At 50.2% G+C, this 17,913-nt stretch overlaps 1 protein-coding gene across 1 annotated transcript in view; it reads left to right on the top strand.

Moving 5' to 3' along the window:
- WDR97 (WD repeat domain 97) overlaps positions 1-17,913 on the top strand; it is a 305,848-nt gene that overhangs the window by 240,483 nt on the left and 47,452 nt on the right. The window contains exon 18 of the mRNA XM_083145263.1: positions 10,286-10,486. Coding sequence (XP_083001389.1) covers positions 10,286-10,486 — 201 coding nt within the window. The remainder of the gene's footprint in view (positions 1-10,285; positions 10,487-17,913) is intronic.

The following is a 17,913-nucleotide window of genomic DNA, read 5'->3' as shown; positions in this document are numbered from 1 at the left end:
TTATATAGTAGTGCTACCTGTACTGTGTAGTGTTAGTGTGTGCTGTTATATAGCAGTGCTACCTGTACTGTGCAGTGTTAGTGTGTGCTGTGTTATATAGTAGTGCTACCTGTACTGTGCAGTGTTAGTGTGTGCTGTGTTATATAGTAGTGCTACCTGTACTGTGTAGTGTGCTGTGTTATATAGCAGTGATACCTGTACTGTGTAGTGTTAGTGTGTGCTGTGTTATATAGCAGTGCTACCTGTACTGTGTAGTGTTAGTGTGTGCTGTGTTATATAGCAGTGCTACCTGTACTGTGTAGTGTTAGTGTGTGCTGTGTTATATAGTAGCGCTACCTGTACTGTGTAGTGTTAGTGTGTGCTGTGTTATATAGTAGTGCTACCTGTACTGTGTAGTGTTAGTAGTGTGCTGTGTTATATAGCAGTGCTACCTGTACTGTGTAGTGTTAGTGTGTGCTGTGTTATATAGCAGTGCTACCTGTACTGTGTAGTGTTAGTGTGGGCTGTGTTATATAGTAGTGCTACCTGTACTGTGTAGTGTTAGTGTGTGCTATGTTATATAGCAGTGCTACCTGTACTGTGTAGTGTTAGTGTGTGCTGTGTTGTATAGCAGCGCTACCTGTACTGTGTAGTGTTAGTAGTGTGCTGTGTTAGATAGTAGTGCTACCTGTACTGTGTAGTGTTAGTGTGTGCTGTGTTATATAGCAGTGCTACCTGTACGGTGTAGTGTTAGTGTGTGCTGTGTTATATAGCAGTGCTACCTGTACGGTGTAGTGTTAGTGTGTGCTATGTTATATAGCAGTGCTACCTGTACTGTGTAGTGTTAGTGTGTGCTGTGTTATATAGCAGTGCTACCTGTACGGTGTAGTGTTAGTGTGTGCTGTGTTATATAGCAGTGCTACCTGTACTATGTAGTGTTAGTAGTGTGCTGTGTTAGATAGTAGTGCTACCTGTACTGTGTAGTGTTAGTAGTGTGCTGTGTTGTATAGCAGTGCTACCTGTACTGTGTAGTGTTAGTGTGTGCTGTGTTATATAGTAGCGCTACCTGTACTGTGTAGTGTTAGTGTGTGCTGTGTTATATAGTAGTGCTACCTGTACTGTGTAGTGTTAGTAGTGTGCTGTGTTATATAGCAGTGCTACCTGTACTGTGTAGTGTTAGTGTGTGCTGTGTTATATAGTAGTGCTACCTGTACTGTGTAGTGTTAGTGTGTGCTGTGTTATATAGTAGTGCTACCTGTACTGTGTAGTGTTAGTGTGTGCTGTTATATAGCAGTGCTACCTGTACTGTGCAGTGTTAGTGTGTGCTGTGTTATATAGTAGTGCTACCTGTACTGTGCAGTGTTAGTGTGTGCTGTGTTATATAGTAGTGCTACCTGTACTGTGTAGTGTGCTGTGTTATATAGCAGTGATACCTGTACTGTGTAGTGTTAGTGTGTGCTGTGTTATATAGCAGTGCTACCTGTACTGTGTAGTGTTAGTGTGTGCTGTGTTATATAGCAGTGCTACCTGTACTGTGTAGTGTTAGTGTGTGCTGTGTTATATAGCAGTGCTACCTGTACTATGTAGTGTTAGTAGTGTGCTGTGTTAGATAGTAGTGCTACCTGTACTGTGTAGTGTTAGTAGTGTGCTGTGTTGTATAGCAGTGCTACCTGTACTGTGTAGTGTTAGTGTGTGCTGTGTTATATAGTAGCGCTACCTGTACTGTGTAGTGTTAGTGTGTGCTGTGTTATATAGTAGTGCTACCTGTACTGTGTAGTGTTAGTAGTGTGCTGTGTTATATAGCAGTGCTACCTGTACTGTGTAGTGTTAGTGTGTGCTGTGTTATATAGTAGTGCTACCTGTACTGTGTAGTGTTAGTGTGTGCTGTGTTATATAGTAGCGCTACCTGTACTGTGTAGTGTTAGTGTGTGCTGTGTTATATAGTAGTGCTACCTGTACTGTGTAGTGTTAGTAGTGTGCTGTGTTATATAGCAGTGCTACCTGTACTGTGTAGTGTTAGTGTGTGCTGTGTTATATAGTAGTGCTACCTGTACTGTGTAGTGTTAGTCTGTGCTGTGTTATATAGCACAGTACAGGTAGCACTGCTATATAACACATCACACACTAACTACTATAAGAACCACACTAAGGAACACTTCCCCCCAGAGCCGGCCCTAGCCTAAATGACACCCTAGGCAAGATTTTGGCTGGTGCCCCCTAGCACCACCACTAGTTCCGCCTCTGACCCTGCTCCCCTTTCCCAGCACTATCAACCCTCATCATAGCAGTCATCATTTTGGTGCTCCTACCCGCAATATTTTAAATAGAAACAGTGCACACGTTCGGTGCGCAGCCCAAACAGGGGTGTGTTTATATAATGCGATGGTGTCCCTTATTCACGTTACATCACACTGTACCACTTTACCTTATATACATTACTCCTTACATTATATCATGTGATGGTGTCCCTTATTCACGTTACATCACACAGTAGTACCACTTTACCTTATATACATTACTCCTCACATTATTCACATTACACCCTTAGAAAAAAATCCTGAGAAAATATTGTATTTTAAGCACCTCCATGGCCACATTGCAACCCAGCACAAAGCAGTGTGTGCTGGGCAGAGGAGAACAGCTGCAGCTGCTGCTGTCACTTAAGGGGAGGGGGCCCGGGGCCCCCACTGGGCCCTTCCATCAGACTTTGGCCTGGGTAATTTGTACCCCCTACCCCTTTCTCTCGGCACCCCTGATAATACCACACAGTAATGCCCCTTACACATAACACAGATTATTAATGTCCTTATAACCATAATGTCCCTTACACATTATGCCAACCTTTATTAATGCCCTTCATGCACATAATGACACACATAATGCCCATTACACATATGTTGCACATTATTAATGCCCTTCATACACATAATGACACACATAATGCCCCTTACACATATGTTGCACATTATTAATGCCCTTATACACATGACACCCATAATGCCCATTACACATATGTTGTACATTATTAATGCCCTTATACACATGACACACATAATGCCCATTACACATATGTTGTACATTATTAATGCCCTTATACACATGACACACGTAATGCCTGTTACACATATGTCACACATTATTAATGCCCTTATACACATGACACACATAATGCCCCTTACACATATGTTGCACATTATTAATGCGTTTATACATGACACACATAATGCCCCTTACACATATGTCACACATTATTAATGCCCTTCATACACATAATGACACACATAATGCCCCTTACACATATGCCGAACACTATTGCACAACCAACCCACCCGCAGACAGCACTCACAGAGCCGCTAACACTGTGACCTCTGCCTCTGCTTGGATTCAGATGTTTCCTCATACATCTTGCCTCAATAGGCCATGCAGCTCCTGGCCAGTTCTGCTAACGTTGGGGGCCTTTTTGCTGAAAATTCATCTTATTTCCATTGTTATGACCAGCACACACAAGCAGCTTCCAAAGATTAAAATAATATGCGGCATGCCTAGATTCTGTGTGCGACTGTGGCTGTACCTGCATACGGAATGCTATGTTACAGTGATTTCCATGAATACACTATTTCATATGCAGATACAGCCTCACTCACACAGAATATAGGCATGCTGCATATCATTTTAATCAGCAGAAGCTGCTGATGCCCCAGGGCATTCCAAATGCCCTAGGCAATTACCTAGTTTGCCTATGCCTAAGGCCGGCTCTGCTTCCACCCTGTTAAGCAGTCGATAGTCACCTCGGGCAGTCTGTGAGCTGGGACACCGCACGGTGAGATGCTCCTGCAGAATGATGGTTGCTGGAAGGGCTCTGTTGAGCCAGTGGCTAATGCCCACCACTGGTCTTGAAGGTGATGAGTCCCAGTTGCTTGCCCTGTTGAGATGGATGCAAATACTGGCTGCTGGCCCTGAAGGTGGTGCTGATGTTCTGGCGGAGTCTGGACAGGCCCCAGTCTTCTCCCATCTACCCCTACCTCTCAAGGACAGGGACCCTGAATAGATACAAGATGTTCTATCCAGAGCTGCTGTTTTTAGCCCATTTTATCCCTCAGTTCTGAGCAGGGATTGGCTGTCTCTTGAATCCTAGAAATATACAAGGTCCCTGTAGTTGTGCCGGTGCCTGGGGGTCTGTAAGAATAAAGCCAGGTAATTGTGCTGATAAGGGAGGGGACCAGATGGGGTGATCAAGTCAGACCTGGTTAATCCCTCGTCGTTTGTGAGGTCACAGACCATTCAGCTGACTGATGTTTCCTGTGAGGGAGAGGTGTTGAGATAACGGGGTGTCCGCTGTCCGCATTACCTGCTTGTCCCATACACCGAGAAGTAGTACAGCCCTGCATCCAGCAGGGAATTCCCAGGACTGAGAATGCCTGGTAGTCACTGGGCGCTGTTTACGAGTAGGTGGGTGTCTGCCCCCAGAGCCGGCCTTGGGCATAGGAAAACTAGGCAATTGCCTAGGGCATTTGGAATGCCTAGGGGCATCAGCAGCTTCTGCTGATTAAAATGATATGCAGCATGCCTATATTCTATGTGTGAGTGAGGCTGTATCTGCATATGAAATAGTGCATTCATGGAAATCACTGTAACATAGCATTCCGTATGCAGGTACAGCCACAGTCGCACACAGAATCTAGGCATGCCGCATATCATTTTAATCATGGGAAGCTCCTTGTGTGTCCTGGTCACATAACAATGCAAATAAGACGAATTTTCAGCAAAAAAGGCACCCAACGTTAGCAGAACTGGCCAGGAGCGGCATGGCCTATTGAGGCAAGATGTATGAGGAAACATCTGTATCCAAGCAGAGGCAGAGGTCACAGTGTTAGCGGCTGTGCGAGTGCTGTCTGCGGGTGGGTTGGTTGTGCAATAGTGTTCGGCATATGTTTAAGGGGCATTATGTGTGTCATGTATAAATGCATTAATAATGTGCAACATATGTGTAAGGGGCATTATATGTGTGTCATTATGTGTATGAAGGGCATTAATAATGTGTGACATATGTGTAAGGGGCATTATGTGTGTCATGTATAAATGCATTAATAATGTGCGACATATGTGTAACAGGCATTATGTGTGTCATGTGTATAAGGGCATTAATAATGTGCAACATATGTGTAAGGGGCATTACGTGTGTGATGTATAAATGCATTAATAATGTGCGACATATGTGTAAGGGGCATTACGTGTGTCATGTGTATAAGGGCATTAATGTGCGACATATGTGTAATGGGCATTATGTGTGTCATGTGTATAAGGGCATTATTAATGTGCGACATATGTGTAATGGGCATTATGTGTGTCGTGTATAAGGGCATTAATAATGTGCAACATATGTGTAAGGGGCATTATGTGTGTCATTATGTGTATGAAGGGCATTAATAATGTGTGACGTGTAACAGGCATTATGTGTGTCATGTGTATAAGGGCATTAATAAATGCAACATATGTGTAAGGGGCATTATGTGTGTCAATATGTGTATGAAGGGCATTCATAAAGGTTGGCATAATGTGTAAGGGGCATTATGGTTATAAGGACATTAATAATGTGTGTCATGTGTAAGGGGCATTACTGTGTGGTATTATCAGGGGTGTCGAGAGAAAGGGGTAGGGGGTACAAATTACCCAGGCCTATGTCTGATGGAAGGGCCCAGTGGGGGCCCCAGGCCCCCTCCCCTTAAGTGACAGCAGCAGCTGCAGCTGTTCTCCTCTGCCCAGCACACACTGCTTTGTGCTGGGTTGCAATGTGGCCATGGAGGTGCTTAAAATACAATATTTTCTCAGGATTTTTTTCTAAGGGAATAATGTGAGGAGTAATGTACATAAGGTAAAGTGGTACTACAGTGTGATGTAACGTGAATAAGGGACACCATCGCATGATATAAACACACCCCTGTTTGGGCTGCGCACCGAACGTGTGCACTGCTTCTATTTAAAATATTGCGGGTAGGAGCACCAAAATGATGACTGCTATGATGAGGGTTGATAGTGCTGGGAAAGGGGAGCAGGGTCAGAGGCGGAACTAGTGGCGGTGCTAGGGGGCACCAGCCAAAATCCTGCCTAGGGCGTCATTTAGGCTAGGGCCGGCTCTGTCTGCCCCCTGTGTTGGGGTGCAGGCCTGTAGGGCTTTTGGGAGGGGGACGGACTACACACTGATGATCTGGGGTGGGGCGCCCTAAGCATCATCACATTGTTCCATGGTGAGTAATGCGATGTCACTATGGCGGGGCGGTGTATACCTGATTTCTGGGCTCTGCACTGACTGCGCACACTGGGGAATCATTCCATGGTGAGTAATGTGATGTCACTATGGCGGGGCGGTGTATACCTGATTTCTGGGCTCCGCACAGACTGCGTACACTGGGGAATCATTCCATGGTGAGTAATGCTATATCACTATGACGGGGCGATGTATACCTGATTTCTGGGCACCACACAGACTGCGCACACTGGGGAATCATTCCATGGGGAGTAATGCGATGTCACTATGGCGGGGCGGTGTATAACTGATTTCTGGGCTCCGCATAGACTGAGCACACTGGGGAATCATTCCATAGTGAGTAATGCGATGTCACTATGACGGGGCGGTGTATACCTGATTTCTGAGCTCCGCACCGACTGAGCACACTGGGGAATCATTCCATGGTGAGTAATGTGATGTCACTATGGCGGGGCGGTGTATACCTGATTTCTGGGCTCTGCACAGACTGCGTACACTGGGGAATCATTCCATGGTGAGTAATGCGATGTCACTATGGCGGTGCGGTGTATACCTGATTTCTGGGCTCCGCACAGACTGAGCACACTGGGGAATCATCGCATGGTGAGTAATGTGATGTCACTATGGGGGGCTGCGTATACCTGATTTCTGGGCACCGCACATACTGAGCACACTGGGGAATCATTCCATGGTGAGTAGTGCTATATCACTATGACGGGGCGGTGTATACCTGATTTCTGGGCTCCGCACAGACTGCACACACTCCGGAATCATTCCATGGTGAATAATGCGATGTCACTATGGCGGTGCGGTGTATACCTGATTTCTGGGCTCCGCACATACTGGGGAATCATTTCATGGTGAGTAATGCGGTGTCACTATGGCGGGGCGGTGTATACCCGATTCCTGGGCTGCGCAGACTACGCATACTGGGAAATCATTCCATGGTGAGTAATGCGATGTCACTATGGCGGGGCGGTGTATACCTGATTTCTGGGCTCCAAACAGACTGCGCACACTGGGGAATCATTCCATGGTAAGTAATGCAATGTCACTATGGCAGGGCGGTGTATAACTGATTCCTGGGCTCCGCAGACTGCGCACACTGGGGAATCATTCCATGGTAAGTAATGTGATGTCACTATGGCGGGGCGGTGTATAACTGATTCCTGGGCTCCGCAGACTGCGCACACTGGGGCATCATTCCATGGTGAGTAATGCGATGTAACTATGGTGGGGCTGTGTATACCTGATTTCTGGGCTCCGCACAGACTGCGTACACTGGGGAATCATTCCATGATGAGTAATGTGATGTCACTATGGCGGGCGGTGTATACCTGATTCCTAGGCTCCGCACAGACTGCGGACACTGGGGAATCATTTCATGGTGAGTAATGCGATGTCACTATGGCAGTGCGGTGTATACCTGATTTGTGGGCTCCGCACAGACTGAGCACACTGGGGAATCATTCCATGGTGAGTAATATGATGTCACTATGGCGGGGCGGTGTATACCTGATTTCTGGGCTCCGCACAGACTGCGCACACTGGGGAATCATTCCATGGTGAGTAATGCGGTGTCACTATGGCGGGCGGTGTATACCTGATTTCTGGGCTCCGCACATACTGCGTACACTGGGGAATCATCGCATGGTGATTAATGTGATGTCACTATGGCGGGGCGGTGTATACTTGATTTCTGGGCTCCGCACATACTGCGCAAACTGGGGAATCATTCCATGGTGAGTAATGTGATGTCACTATGGCGGGGCGGTGTATACCTGATTTCTGAGCTCCGCACAGACTGCGCACACTGGGGAATCATTCCATGGTGAGTAATGCGATGTCACTATGACGGGGCGGTGTATACCTGATTCCTAGGCTCCGCACAGACTGCGCACACTGGGGAATCATTCCATGGTGAGTAATGCGATGTCACTATGACGGGGCGGCGTATACCTGATTTCTGGGCTCCGCACAGACTGCGTACACTGGGGAATCATTCCATGGTGAGTAATGTGATGTCACTATGGCGTGGCGGTGTATACCTGATTTCTGGTCTCCGCACAGACTGCGCACACTGGGGCATCATTCCATGGTGAGTAATGCGGTGTTACTATGGCGGGGCGGTGTATACCTGATTCCTAGGCTCTGCACAGACTGCGCCCACTGGGGAATCATTTCATGGTGAGTAATGCGATGTCACTATGGCGGGGCGGTGTATACCTGATTTCTGGGCTCCGCACAGACTGCGCACACTGGGGAATCATTTCATGGTGAGTAATGTGATGTCACTATGACGGGGCGGTGTATACCTGATTTCTGAGCTCCGCACATACTGAGCACACTGGGGAATCATTCCATGGTGAGTAATGTGATGTCACTATGGCGGGGCGGTGTATACCTGATTCCTAGGCTCCGTACAGACTGCGCCCACTGGGGAATCATTTCATGGTGAGTAATGCGGTGTTACTATGGCGGGGCGGTGTATACCTGATTTCTGAGCTCCGCACAGACTGCGCACACTGGGGCATCATTCCATGGTGAGTAATGCGGTGTTACTATGGCGGGGCGGTGTATACCTGATTCCTAGGCTCCGCACAGACTGCGCACACTGGGGAATCATTTCATGGTGAGTAATGCGATGTCACTATGGCGGGGCGGTGTATACCTGATTTCTGAGCTCTGCGCACACTGGGGAATCATTCCATGGGGAGTAATGTGATGTCACTATGACGGGGCGGTGTATACCTGATTTCTGGGCTCCGCACAGACTGCGCACACTGGGGAATCATTCCATGGTGAGTAATGTGATGTCACTATGGCGGGGCGGTGTATACCTGATTTCTGGGCTCCGCACAGACTGCGCACACTGGGGAATCATTCCATGGTGAGTAATGCGATGTCACTATGGCGGTGCAGTGTATACCTGATTTCTGAGCTCCGCACAGACTGCGCACACTGGGGAATCATTCCATGGTGAGTAATGTGATGTCACTATGGCGGGGCGGTGTATACCTGATTTCTGGGCTCCGCACAGGCTGCGTACACTGGGGAATCATTCCATGATGAGTAATGCGATGTCACTATGGCGGGGTGGTGTATACCTGATTCCTAGGCTCCGCACAGACTGCGCACACTGGGGAATCATTCCATGGTGAGTAATGTGATGTCACTATGGCGGGGCGGTGTATACCTGATATCTGGGCTCCGCACAGACTGCGCACACTGGGGAATCATTCCATGGTGAGTAATGCGATGTCACTATGGCGGGGCGGTGTATACCTGATTTCTGGGCTCCGCACAGACTGCGCACACTGGGGAATCATTCGATGATGAGTAATGCGGTGTTACTATGGCGGGGCGGTGTATACCTGATTCCTAGGCTCCGCACAGACTGCGCACACTGGGGAATCATTGCATGGTGAGTAATGCGATGTCACTATGGGGGGGGGGGGGGGCGGTGTATACCTGATTCCTAGGCTCCGCACAGACTGCGCACACTGGGGAATCATTCCATGGTGAGTAATGCGATGTCACTATGGCGGGGCGGTGTATTCCTGATTTCTGGGCTCCGCACAGACTGCGCACACTGGGGAATCATTCCATGGTGAGTAATGCGGTGTCACTCTGGAGGGGTGGCGTAATTATCAGCCTTGCAATCATGTCTGAATTAGGCCCATTGCGCTGATGAGTGATAATAAATACGATTTTCTGATGACGTTATTATAATGTGCATCTCTGTAAATCACCATTATTGGGGTCAGTGACTGTAATGCTGTGTACACACGGTGAGATTTGACATTAGATTTTGACTATATAGTCGGGAACGCATGCAGATTGCGCAGGTATTTTACTTTGCGATCCCGATGCGCGCTCCCGTGACGGCACACATCGGAACCCAGATAGACAGAGCAGCAATGACTATATAGTGCAGATTGTATGTAAATAGTACAGAGCTGGAATCTCACCGTGTGTACGCACCATAACTGTTCTATGTAGTCATCATATAACTAACATCTAGTGATCCTTTGTTACCAGAGTTCCAGACGGGCAGTGGTCCGTGTGCGTCCTCCATCCGCGGAGCCTCCATTGCCTCCTCTTGCAGATGTCCATCCAGTGGCTCTTTCCCCAGAAGCAGCCAAGCAGCGGGTGAATATGCAGGAAGTCCGGGAGATCCCTCCATTTATTCTGCAGTTCCAGGAGATGAACTGGTTCTCCAGTGTTCTTCCAGATGTGCAGGTAACCAATGATTACAGTGCTGACACATGGACACGCCTGTAGTGGTTGTGTCACTGTAACGCACAAGAAGTCTCTTACATCAGCTAGAGTCGGGCACTGTGGGTGTAACTCTTGTACAGGCAGAGGTGGGGTCTGATAATAGGACAGCGGGAGTCAGGGGCTGTGGGTGTAACACTCGTACAGGCAGAGGTGGGGTCTGATAATAGGACAGCGGGAGTCGGGCACTGTGGGTGTAACTCTTGTACAGGCAGAGGTGGGGTCTGATAATAGGACAGCGGGAGTCAGGGGCTGTGGGTGTAACTCTCGTACAGGCAGAGGTGGGGTCTGATAATAGGACAGCTGGAGTCAGGGGCTGCGGGTGTAACACTCATACAGGCAGAGGTGGGGTCTGATAATAGGACAGCTGGAGTCAGGGGCTGTGGGTGTAACACTCATACAGGCAGAGGTGGGGTCTGATAATAGGACAGCGGGAGTCAGACCCTGTGGGTGTAACTCTTGTACAGGCAGAGGTGGGGTCTGATAATAGGACAGCGGGAGTCAGGGGCTGTGGGTGTAACTCTTGTACAGGCAGAGGTGGGGTCTGATAATAGGACAGCAGACGTCGGGCTGTGGGTGTAACACTCATACAGGCAGAGGTGGGGTCTGATAATAGGTCAGCGGGAGTCAGGGGCTGTGGGTGTAACACTCATACAGGCAGAGGTGGGGTCTGATAATAGGACAGCGGGAGTCAGGGGCTGTGGGTGTAACACTGATACAGGCAGAGGTGGGGTCTGATAATAGATCAGTGGGAGTCAGGGGTTGTGGGTGTAACTCTTGTACAGGCAGAGGTGGGGTCTGATAATAGGACAGCGGGAGTCAGGGGCTGTGGGTGTAACACTCATACAGGCAGAGGTGGGGTCTGATAATAGGACAGCGGGAGTCAGGGGCTGTGGGTGTAACTCTTGTACAGGCAGAGGTGGGGTCTGATAATAGGACAGCGGGAGTCAGGGGCTGTGGGTGTAACTCTCGTACAGGCAGAGGTGGGGTCTGATAATAGGACAGCGGGAGTCAGGGGCTGTGGGTGTAACTCTCGTACAGGCAGAGGTGGGGTCTGATAATAGGACAGCGGGAGTCAGGGGCTGTGGGTGTAACTCTTGTACAGGCAGAGGTGGGGTCTGATAATAGGACAGCGGGAGTCAGGGGCTGTGGGTGTAACTCTTGTACAGGCAGAGGTGGGGTCTGATAATAGGACAGCGGGAGTCAGGGGCTGTGGGTGTAACTCTTGTACAGGCAGAGGTGGAGTCTGATAATAGATCAGTGGGAGTTAGGGGCTGTGGGTGTAACTCTTGTACAGGCAGAGGTGGGGTCTAATAATAGGACAGCGGGAATCAGGCGCTGTGGGTGTAACACTCATACAGGCAGAGGTGGGGTCTGATAATAAGACAGCTGGAGTTAGGGGCTGTGGGTGTAACACTCGTACAGGCAGAGGTGGGGTCTGATAATAGGACAGCGGGAGTCAGACCCTGTGGGTGTAACTCTTGTACAGGCAGAGGTGGAGTCTGATAATAGAACAGCGGGAGTTAGGGGCTGTGGGTGTAACACTCATACAGGCAGAGGTGGGGTCTGATAATAGGACAGCGGGAGTCAGGGGCTGTGGGTGTTACACTCATACAGGCAGAGGTGGGGTCTGATAATAGGACAGCGGGAGTTAGGGGCTGTGGGTGTAACACTCGTACAGGCAGACGTGGGGTCTAATAGGACAGCGGGAGTCAGGGGCTGTGGGTGTAACACTCGTACAGGCAGAGGTGGGGTCTGATAATATATCAGCTGGAGTCAGGAGCTGTGGCTGTAACTCTCGTACAGGCAGAGGTGGGGTCTGATAATAGGACAGCGGGAGTCAGGGGCTGTTGGTGTAACACTCGTACAGGCAGAGGTGGGGTCTGATAATAGATCAGCTGGAGTCAGGGGCTGTGGGTGTAACACTCGTACAGGCAGAGGTGGGGTCTAATAATAGGACAGCAGGAGTCAGACTCTGTGGGTGTAACACTCGTACAGGCAGAGGTGGGGTCTCTGGAAGGCCGGAGTCAGATGGACGCTGTGGGAGTAATATTTGTACAGGTAGAGGTGGGGCCTCTGTAAGTCCAGAATCAGATAGATGCTGTGGGTGTGACACTCATACAGGCAGAGGTGGGGTCTGATAATAGGTCAGCGGGAGTCAGGCGCTGTGGGTGTAACACTCATACAGGCAGAGGTGGGGTCTGATAATAGGTCAGCGGGAGTCAGGCGCTGTGGGTGTAACTCTTGTACAGGCAGAGGTGGGGTCTGATAATAGGTCAGCGGGAGTCAGGCGCTGTGGGTGTAACTCTTGTACAGGCAGAGGTGGGGTCTCTGTAAGGCCAGAGTCAGATGTACGCTGTGGGTGTAATACTCGTACAGGCAGAGGTGGGGTCTCTGTAAGGCCGGAGTCAGATGGATGCTGTGGGTGTAACACTCGCACAGGCAGTGGTGAGGTCTCTGGAAGGCCGTAGTCAGACTCTGTGGGTGTAACACTCGTACAGGCAGAGGTGGGGTCTTTGTAAGGCCAGAGTCAGATAGATGCTGTGGGTGTAACACTCGTACAGGCAGAGGTGGGGTCTGATAATAGGTCAGCGGGAGTCAGGCGCTGTGGGTGTAACTCTTGTACAGGCAGAGGTGGGGTCTGATAATAGGTCAGCGGGAGTCAGGCGCTGTGGGTGTAACTCTTGTACAGGCAGAGGTGGGGTCTGATAATAGGTCAGCGGGAGTCAGGCGCTGTGGGTGTAACTCTTGTACAGGCAGAGGTGAGGTCTCTGTAAGGCCGGAGTCAGATGGGCGCTGTGGGTGTAACACTCGTACAGGCAGAGGTGGGGTCTCTGTAAGGCCAGAGTCAGATGGATGCTGTGGGTGTAACACTCGCACAGGCAGTGGTGAGGTCTCTGGAAGGCCGGAGTCAGATGGACGCTGTGGGTGTAACACTCGCACATGCAGTGGTGAGGTCTCTGTAAGGCCGGAGTCAGATGGAGGCTGTGGGTGTAACACTCGCACAGTCAGTGTCTGAGGTCTCTGGAAGGCTGGAGTCAGATAAACGCTGTGGGTGTAATATTTGTACAGGCAGAGGTGGGGTCTCTGGAAGGCCAGAGTCAGATAGATGATGTGGGTGTAACACTCGTACAGGCAGAGGTGGGGTCTGATAATAGGTCAGCGGGAGTCAGGCGCTGTGGGTGTAATATTTGTACAGGCAGAGGTGGGGTCTCTCTAAGATCGGAGTCAGATGGACACTGTGGGTGTAACACTCGCACAGGCAGTGGTGAGGTCTCTGGAAGGCCGGAGTCAGATGGTTGCTGTGGGTGTAACACTCATACAGGCAGAGGTGGGGTGTCTGTAAGGCCGGAGTCAGATGGACGCTGTGGGTGTAACACTCGCACAGGCAGTGGTGAGGTCTCTGGAAGGCCGGAGTCAGACTCTGTGGGCGTAACACTCGTAAAGGCAGTGGTGAGGTCTCTGTAAGGCCGAAGTCAGATGGACGCTGTGGGTGTAATATTTGTACAGGCAGAGATGGGGTCTTTGTAAGGCCGGAGTCAGATGGACGCTGTGGGTGTAACACTTGTACAGGCAGAGGTGGGGTCTCTGTAAGGCCGGAGTCAGATGGACGCTATGGGTGTAACACTCGCACAGGCAGTAGTGAGGTCTCTGTAAGGCTGGAGTCAGATGGATGCTGTGGGTGTAACACTCGCACAGGCAGTGGTGAGGTCTCTGGAAGGCCGGAGTCAGATGGACGCTGTGGGTGTAACACTCGCACATGCAGTGGTGAGGTCTCTGAAAGGCCGGAGTCAGATGGACGCTGTTGGTGTAATACTCGCACAGGCAGTGGTGAGGTCTTTGTAAGGCCGGAGTCAGATGGACGCTGTGGGTGTAACACTCGCACAGGCAGTGGTGAGGTCTCTGGAAGGCCGGAGTCAGACTCTGTGGGCGTAACACTCGTAAAGGCAGTGGTGAGGTCTCTGTAAGGCCGAAGTCAGATGGACACTGTGGGTGTAATATTTGTACAGGCAGAGATGGGGTCTTTGTAAGGCCGGAGTCAGATGGACGCTGTGGGTGTAACACTTGTACAGGCAGAGGTGGGGTCTCTGTAAGGCCGGAGTCAGATGGACGCTATGGGTGTAACACTCGCACAGGCAGTGGTGAGGTCTCTGTAAGGCTGGAGTCAGATGGATGCTGTGGGTGTAACACTCGCACAGGCAGTGGTGAGGTCTCTGGAAGGCCGGAGTCAGATGGACGCTGTGGGTGTAACACTCGCACATGCAGTGGTGAGGTCTCTGTAAGGCCGGAGTCAGATGGACGCTGTGGGTGTAACACTCGCACAGGCAGTGTTGAGGTCTCTGTAAGGCTGGAGTCAGATGGATGCTGTGGGTGTAACACTCGCACAGGCAGTGGTGAGGTCTCTGGAAGGCCGGAGTCAGATGGACGCTGTGGGTGTAACACTCGCACAGGCAGTGGTGAGGTCTCTGTAAGGCCGGAGTCAGATGGACGCTGTTGGTGTAACACTCGCACACGCAGTGGTGAGGTCTCTGTAAGGCCGGAGTCAGATGGACGCTGTTGGTGTAATACTTGCACAGGCAGTGGTGAGGTCTTTGTAAGGCCGGAGTCAGATGGACGCTGTGGGTGTAACACTCGTACAGGCAGTGGTGAGGTCTCTGTAAGGCCGAAGTCAGATGGGCGCTGTGGGTGTAATATTTGTACAGGCAGAGGTGGGGTCTCTCTAAGATCGGAGTCAGATGGTTGCTGTGGGTGTAACACTCGTACAGGCAGTTGTGGGGTCTCTGTAACTCCAGAGTCAGATAGATGCTGTGGGTGTAACACTCGTACAGGCAGTGGTGAGGTCTTTGTAAGGCCGGAGTCAGATAGATGCTGTGGGTGTAACACTCGTACAGGCAGTGGTGGGGTCTCTGTAAGGCCGAAGTCATGTGGATGCTGTGGGTGTAATATTTGTACAGGCAGAGGTGGGGTTTCTGTAAGGCCGGAGTCATATAGATGCTGTGGGTGTAACACTCGTACAGGCAGAGGTGGGGTTCAGATAGATGCTGTGGGTGTAACACTCGTACAGGCAGTGGTGGGGTCTCTGTAAGGCCGAAGTCATGTGGATGCTGTGGGTGTAATATTTGTACAGGCAGAGGTGGGGTTTCTGTAAGGCCGGAGTCATATAGATGCTGTGGATGTAACACTCGTACAGGCAGAGGTGGGGTTCAGATAGATGCTGTGGGTGTAACACTCGTACAGGCAGTGGTGGGGTCTCTGTAAGGCCGAAGTCATGTGGATGCTGTGGGTGTAATATTTGTACAGGCAGAGGTGGGGTCTCTGTAAGGCCGGAGTCAGATGGATGCTATGGGTGTAACACTCGCACAGGCAGTGGTGAGGTATTTGTAAGGCCGGAGTCAGATGGACGCTGTGGGTGTAACACTCGTACAGGCAGAGGTGGGGTCTCTCTAAGATCGGAGTCAGATAGATGCTGTGGGTGTAACACTCGTATAGGCAGTGGTGGGGTCTCTGTAACTCCAGAGTCAGATAGATGCTGTGGGTGTAACACTCGTACAGGCAGTGGTGAGGTCTTTGTAAGGCCGGAGTCAGATAGATGCTATGGGTGTAACACTCGTACAGGCAGTGGTGGGGTCTCTGTAAGGCCGAAGTCATGTGGATGCTGTGGGTGTAACACTCGTACAGGCAGTGGTGGGGTCTCTGTAACTCCAGAGTCAGATAGATGCTATGGGTGTAACACTCGTACAGGCAGCGGTGGGGTCTCTCTAAGATCGGAGTCAGATAGATGCTGTGGGTGTAACACTCGTATAGGCAGTGGTGGGGTCTCTGTAACTCCAGAGTCAGATAGATGCTGTGGGTGTAACACTCGTACAGGCAGAGGTGGGGTCTCTCTAAGATCGGAGTCAGATAGATGCTGTGGGTGTAACACTCGTATAGGCAGTGGTGGGGTCTCTGTAACTCCAGAGTCAGATAGATGCTGTGGGTGTAACACTCGTACAGGCAGTGGTGAGGTCTTTGTAAGGCCGGAGTCAGATAGATGCTATGGGTGTAACACTCGTACAGGCAGTGGTGGGGTCTCTGTAAGGCCGAAGTCATGTGGATGCTGTGGGTGTAACACTCGTACAGGCAGTGGTGGGGTCTCTGTAACTCCAGAGTCAGATAGATGCTATGGGTGTAACACTCGTACAGGCAGCGGTGGGGTCTCTGTAACTCCAGAGTCAGATGGTTGCTGTGGGTGTAACACTCGTACAGGCAGTGGTGGGGTCTTTGTAAGGCCGGAGTCAGATGGATGCTGTGGGTGTAATATTTGTACAGGCAGAGGTGGGGTCTCTGTAAGGCCGGAGTCATGTGGATGCTGTGGGTGTAATATTTGTACAGGCAGAGGTGGGGTCTCTGTAAGGCCGGAGTCATGTGGATGCTGTGGGTGTAATATTTGTACAGGCAGAGGTGGGGTTTCTGTAAGGCCGGAGTCATATATATGCTTTGGGTGGTGTACCGGAGAATACACCCCACTAATACAGAGCGTGAGGGAGGCTATCCGGTCCCCGGGAGGAGTTCAGTAGGATGACTGGCAGGATATACGGGAGGAGCTCTTCACTATGCGCACTACTCCATTGTCCCCGTAGCCACACCCCCCACAAATGCTTCAGGTGCTCAATCAGAAGCCCATGGTCCACAGTATCAAATGCTGCAGAGAGATCCAGAAGGATTAAGATTGAACTGTGACCCCGATCATATACCAGGGCTGTTTCAGTGCTATGTCTTCTCCTGAATCCTGATTGGAATGGATCATACTGTACATATCATGAGATATCAGGCGGGTTTCCAGTTGATTTGCAACCACGTTTTTAATGACTTTCCCTAGAAAAGGAAGGTTCGATACCGGTCGGTAGTTGGCAATCTGGATCTAAATGAGGTTATTAAGAAGAGGTCTAACAATTGCTTCTGTTAAGAGTTGAGGAAAATTCCTGTCTGCAAAGAGCATTGAACAAGTTTTGCGGACCAGGGTTGTAAATCTTTCAGTGGGGCTAAGAGTATGTCACTCTAAAGAAATACTAAACAGAGTTGTAGGATTTTCTTGGTGAAAGAGCCAGGATGTCAGATAAGATCTGAGACCCCTCAAAAATCAGATTGGGGGTTATCTTAACATTGTCCAGAGAGAAGTCAGAGATGTTTCCCCCCTTCAGTACATGTCTCTTATCAGACTTTGCAATGCACTGTGTAAGGGCTGTTTCACACAGTACGGTTCCTGCCGCACGGTGAAATCCCGTACGGTCAGGGAGCCGCGCCGCACTCAGAATTTTATAATGGCAGGGATGGCCACAGCCCGGCAGCCGTCCCTTCCAGTGGGGGGATCCGGCTGCAGCCGTGCGGCCGGGCCGTGGCCGTCCCGTGTG

Source organism: Crinia signifera, chromosome 5 (genome assembly GCF_055691185.1).
Source record: "Crinia signifera chromosome 5, ASM5569118v1, whole genome shotgun sequence".
NCBI classification, from domain to species: Eukaryota; Metazoa; Chordata; class Amphibia; order Anura; family Myobatrachidae; genus Crinia; species Crinia signifera.
Note: the sequence above shows the minus strand (reverse complement) of the source record. Positions and strands in the feature narration are given on the sequence as shown.